General features: G+C 43.1%; 2 protein-coding genes across 2 annotated transcripts in view; one reads left to right on the top strand and one right to left on the bottom strand.

Moving 5' to 3' along the window:
- LOC106805356 overlaps nt 1-99 on the bottom strand; it is a 4,689-nt gene extending 4,590 nt beyond the window's left edge. The window contains exon 1 of the mRNA XM_014806917.1: nt 20-99. The gene's annotated coding sequence lies outside the window, so the exon portion shown is untranslated. The remainder of the gene's footprint in view (nt 1-19) is intronic.
- A 2,711-nt stretch (nt 100-2,810) lies between these two features.
- Nucleotides 2,811-4,349, top strand: LOC106805334. The gene has a single exon (XM_014806885.1). It carries the CDS (start codon nt 2,811-2,813, stop codon nt 4,347-4,349), a length of 1,539 nt encoding a protein of 512 aa, XP_014662371.1.
- The last annotated feature ends 1,555 nt before the right edge of the window (nt 4,350-5,904 follow it).

The raw sequence follows: 5,904 nt of genomic DNA on the forward strand, positions 1-5,904 counted from the left end.
GACGCACAGACAGACGTACCTGAGATTAATAAGTAGCTGTGAGCGCAGGTCTGCTAACTTGTTTGGTGGTGCAGTGGGTAGGAAATGCAGACGACTCCAACACATAGTCATCGTCGGCCGCCAGGGTACCAGCTACAGTGGCTGCTGCGCGGGCGCCCATTGATCTACCTGTAAGCACATGCATGCAATATCTTAGGATCCCACAAAAAAAAACATGCACACTGTGAAACAACTGTTCGACTGTACACAGATAGTTGTGCCTGCACATGGTTACCTGTTTGTTTCGTGGCTGCATTTCCAGGTAAATGACTGTATAGTAGAGTGATAGTATTGTATACCATCAACAACTTGTGTTACATTAAAACCACAATATTTTATGGTGCTTCTCGGTTAGGTTATGGAAAAAATCTGAGGATCACGGTTTATTGATAATTTACACAATATTTAGAAAGTAGAATTCCATGTCTAAAAATACAAACATCTTAACAAGTTAACATATATATACCGACATCTTTATTAACGTAGAATTATTTCATTTGCATTTAAAGAAGTTTAGCATGATAGTAGCTAAACAATTTTACCTGCTAAAAAACAGCCTTTAAAAGTTCCCATTTCTTTGAGACGGTTCTGTAAAGTGTAACATCACATCCCTATTGTAAATGTATGTGAATCACCAACTAATTGGTATGCTACATAGTAGCAGCATTATCACCATACAAAACAGCTTAATTTATGTTTTAAAATTTATATTTACAAATTGCATCTTTAGCTGCATGAATATAGAGAATCATACAGAGAACCATATACTAATTACAACAAAAACAATTCTAAATATGATTCGACAAATAACTGAGCAAATAATGGCAAATTACTAACTACCATGTATTCACATCACCACCGCTGGATGAACGGTAGGTGTCTCATGTAAAGCAGTGATACCTACTAACACAGTTTCGTATACTCTTGCTCCTGTGAACCAGATTGAGCCTTTACAGTGAATCGTAAGCAAACTGATGCGTTCTCTGCCAGTATGCCAGCCATCTCCACTAACTGCGTTGTAATTCATGTCTCCTCAGCCCCATGTTGAGAATGAACGCCACCTCTGCGGTGAGAGACGCTGTCGGCTGAGATGGGTGAGGATGGCGGCATATTCCTTCCATTGCACGAGATGACAAGATTCTCCTGCAATTATGCATGCAAGCAGTTGCTGTAGTGCAGTGGCGTAGCTAGGATTTTCTCAGCGGGGGGGGGCACTGGGGGGCCTTACATTTTCGTGGGGGCACAATATATAACTTTTCTTTGTAATATACTGTTCTAACGCATTGTTTTTAATTCAATTTTTTTTATCAAGCATGATTTTCAGTGGGGGGGCACCTGGGGGCACAGAAAATTTGTGAGGGGCACGTGCCCCCCAGGCCCCCCGTAGCTACGCCCCTGCTGTCAGTGATGACCAAAAATGCATCTATGGCCTGCAGCATAACATTAAAGGGATTAGTGTCGAGCTTTTAACGTCAAAATATCCCAGTCACACTTAAATATATCATAGATATATTTATATCTTCAGTATGTCAAAAAATCTTATTATACATTTGAAATCACCGCGCTGCATAAGAAATGCCTGAGCGCTGACGTCACGCGATTACTCGTGCATGACGTAGAAACAGCCGTGAGCGGCCGCCGCAGCCACAGGCCACTTGGGACAGTCAGTAAAACTGAAAAAATATGAACGCACATTCACAATACTACCTCTCAATTACACTCACTGTTGTGTCACTGACTGTATATCAACTTACATATTAAAGTGCTACTTGTACTTTTTCGTTACTCGGACGCAATGCCGCAAAAAACGATGAGCGTCAGTGGAGATGTGTACACGTAGTCACGTACAGTGCGTCGGACTTTTTGATGGCAATATTTCAGCCCATTAGTAATCATCTTGTTTGTCTACTTACCAAAATGCTAAGAAACATTGGGTTTGGTTGGGTTTCAATAACTATATTGACTGATTTTAGAGGCATTTATTTCTATTAAGTGTTTGACAGAATTTTTACTAGCATTTTTTACTTTTCATGTTGGAACTTTACTGCGATTATTATGTGACACTGTTTTTTATGTATCTCTCGTTTTTAATACAGTGATGATAATATTGATCAGGTTATACTGCATATATCGTCAGTTTCACACATGACTGCATGTATGAGCTGCAGAATGTTCAGCGTTGAATAGGCAAACTTCATAATTCCTATGATTTATATCGGTTAACACACTCTTCCATGTGCGTATTGATTCAGTGTTCAACGGGAGATCTTTGTTGACGTCTTTACTGTTGCTGTCTTCATATCCTATGTAGAATCACCAACACTGCTGGCCATCCACTGCATCCTGCTTTACCTCCAGTCGTCTTGACCATGTCTTGCCACTGGATCCAGATGAATCCGGACAAGAAAGTGAGGCTGGACAAGAGAAGGAGTCAAGCGCAAATCACAACCCCCCAACCCACAAGTCCTGTGGCGATGGGTGAGCGTTGAAGCAGCAGGTGTGGATACACTGGAAGCTGTAGATGCAGACCTACACACAGGCGGCTCAGGCCATAGGGTCGCTTTCTTGCTGATCGAAGCAGGAGCGGAACTGGGCAGCCCCCTGAGCGACTGAGCAGCCCTCTTTAGGAATGCACTGCTCACCTCCTGGCATGAGGAAGGGGCTAGAAAAGGTGACCTAAACATTGTCTGCTTCACAACCCTCCTGGACGTTAACCACGGGACTCCAACTATTGCGGTCGAAAACAGAATCAGAAAAAAACACCAAAACTTATGCCACTCATTGTTGGCTTCTGGAATGTAAGGACGCTGATGGACAACCCAAATGCAGACAGACCCGAGAGGAGAACTGCACTTGTGGCAAGAGAACTTGAAAGGTACAACATTGACATTGCTGCACTTTCCGAAACAAGATTAACAAATGATCAGCTCACTGAATCGGGTGGTGGTTACACCTTCTTCTGGAGTGGGCGTAGTGAGGAAGAACGGCGTGAGGCAGGAGTTGGCTTTGCGATAAAAAACCACCTCGTCTTAAAGTTATCCAGCCTCCCCAAAGGCATGAACAACCGCCTTATGACACTGCAGCTCCCCTTGAGGTTAAACCGCACCCTCACAATGGTTAGTGCTTATGGACCAACGATGACCAATCCTGACAATGTCAAAGACAAGTTCTACGAAGAACTCGATGCCCTCATTGCAGCCGTCCCCAAGTCTAACAAATTACTTGTCTTAGGTGATTTCAATGTTCGTGTTGGTCATGACCACATGACCTGGGAAAACATAGTAGGTCATTATGGTGTGGGTAACTGCAACAGCAATGGCCTGCTCCTGCTGAAAACCTGTGCCATCAATAAACTGTGCATAACGAACACAGTGTTCTGCCTACCGAATCGCAACAAAACTTCCTGGATGCACCCACGTTCTAAGCACTGGCACCTTATCGACTATGTCATTAGCAAACAACGGGACAGGCAAAATGTCAGAGTAACTAAATTCATGTGTGGTGCTGATTGCTGGACGGACCACCGACTTATCATCTCAAAACTCAACATCTGCATCCAGCCAAAGAGGCGTCCCCAAGGGAAAACGACCACCAAGAGGCTCAATGTCTCCAACCTGAATTCAAATGTTACTGCCACCCAACTGTTAAACGAGCTCAATGCCAAGCTTGCTGACTTCCATCCCTCTGGGGATGTTGTAAATGACTGGGAGACATTTAGAGACGGTGTTTATTCAACATCGTATGAGATTCTTGGTGCGAGAACTAAGAAAAACCAGGATTGGTTTGATGAGCACTATGAAGAAATAAAGACCTATCTTCAAGAAAAGCAGCGCCTTCACAGGGCCTACATCAATGATCCCACCTCCACCTCAAAGAAAACAGCTTTCAACAACATCTGCCAAACTGTCCAGGCTAAGCTGAGACAAATGCAAGATTCATGGTTGGCCAGGAAAGCTGATGGGATTCAATCATTTGCCGACAGACACGACTCCAAGAGCTTCTATGCTGCACTAAAGGCTATATATAGACCACAGTCGTCGGGAACTTCACTACTCTTGAGTGGAGATGTCACAACGCTCATCACAGATAAAGATAAGATCCTCGAAAGATGGGCTGAACATTTCCAAGCTGTGCTAAACAGACCATCTAACATCAATGATGATGCAATTGATCGCATTGAACAGGTCGAAATCAACCACGAGATGGACCTTCCGCCTGAGGAGCATGAAGTCAAGAAAGCCATACAACAGCTGGCCGCAGGCAAAGCCCCTGGATCCGATGACATCCCAGCGGAGATTTACAAGACTTGAGGCCCCACCTTCACCAAGAAGCTCACAGAACTATTTTGTTCATTCTGGGAGAGGCGTCTTATTCCACAAGAACTAAAGGATGAATCTATTCTCCACCTGTTCAAAAGAAAAGGTCATCGTAAAGTGTGTGATAACCATAGAGGCATCTCCCTGCTTGTCATAGCTGGCAAGATACTCACCAGAGTAATGCTCAATCGAAACTGCGCTGACCATGCAGAGGTCTGCCACTTCTGCAGTATTACTACACTAGTCTAGTATTCCACATTTAGGAAGGCATACTCCACACGCACGCACCAGGGTTCATAGTAGTAAGACACATGTTGAAATAAGGACTTATAAGACTCTTTCTGGATGCCAAAATAAGATTTTTTACGCGATTTCTGATAGATCACCGACTATTAAAGTACACTAATAATATCAAGAGCTAATAATACCTAGAGTGTACAACGGAAAAACGGGAAAATAGTGCTATTTCACGACAACATTATTCGACTTTGCCTGCGAGACTAGAATAATTTTATAGTATTGCATTAAGCAGAATTCTTTGCTCTCTAAAACAAGACCAACTGCTTGTCAATACGATACTCCTAGGCTGAGATATATTGGCTCCTAAACCTCCCCTCCCACATGCCTTACGCCGCCTCGCATCCAGCTTATTCACCAACCTACACGCCTCTAAGGTTGTTTCGTGAGTTCGGTTTTTTCCGCGATAACTTTATGAATGACCGGCGTTTCGGTGACATCGCCTATGCCCTTATCTCCCATTATCTTTCCTAGCACGGCTAATGCCCGTCATGATAGAGCCGGCAATGTTTTCTTAATTAAGTTTCTACAACGCAGCTCAGTTACTATATGGTGTAGTAAGCGTACCAAATTTGGGCATGTGACATCAATTATCAGCGCTCCAAGCGGTGACGGAAACCGATAGCCAAAATGCTTAGAGGCGTGTATAGGTTGGTGAATAAGCTGAATGCGAGGCGGCGTAAGACATGTGGGAGGGGAGGTTTAGGAGCCAATATCTCAGCCTAGGAGTATCGTATTGACAAGCGGTTGGTCTTGTTTTAGAGAGCAAAGAATTCTGCTTAATGCAATACCATAAAATTATTCTAGACTCGCAGGCAAAATAGAATAATGTTGTCGTGAAATAGCACTATTTTCCCGTTTTTTCGTTGTACACTCTAGGTATTATTAGCTCTTGATAATATCTATATATACACAATTGCACAGCAGATTTAATTATTCCGTATTATATATACAACATTTCTTACTCTAAGTCGAGAACAGTAAGTCGAAAAATAAGGACTATTAAGTACTTTTCTAAGATTTCACCAAAAATAAGTACTAATAAGGGCCCTTATTTTATTTTTGGCAAAATAAGTACTTATAACTTTTGAAGACCCGCTACGAACCCTGACGCACGCACGCACGCACGCATGCACACGCACACAGACAGACGTACCTGAGATTAATAAGTAGCTGTGAGCGCAGGTCTGCTAACTTGTTTGGTGGGTGCAGTGGGTAGGAAATGCAGACGACTCCCAACACATAGTCATCG

Source organism: Priapulus caudatus, unplaced genomic scaffold (assembly GCF_000485595.1).
Source record: "Priapulus caudatus unplaced genomic scaffold, Priapulus_caudatus-5.0.1 Scaffold110, whole genome shotgun sequence".
NCBI lineage: Eukaryota > Metazoa > Priapulida > Priapulimorpha > Priapulimorphida > Priapulidae > Priapulus > Priapulus caudatus.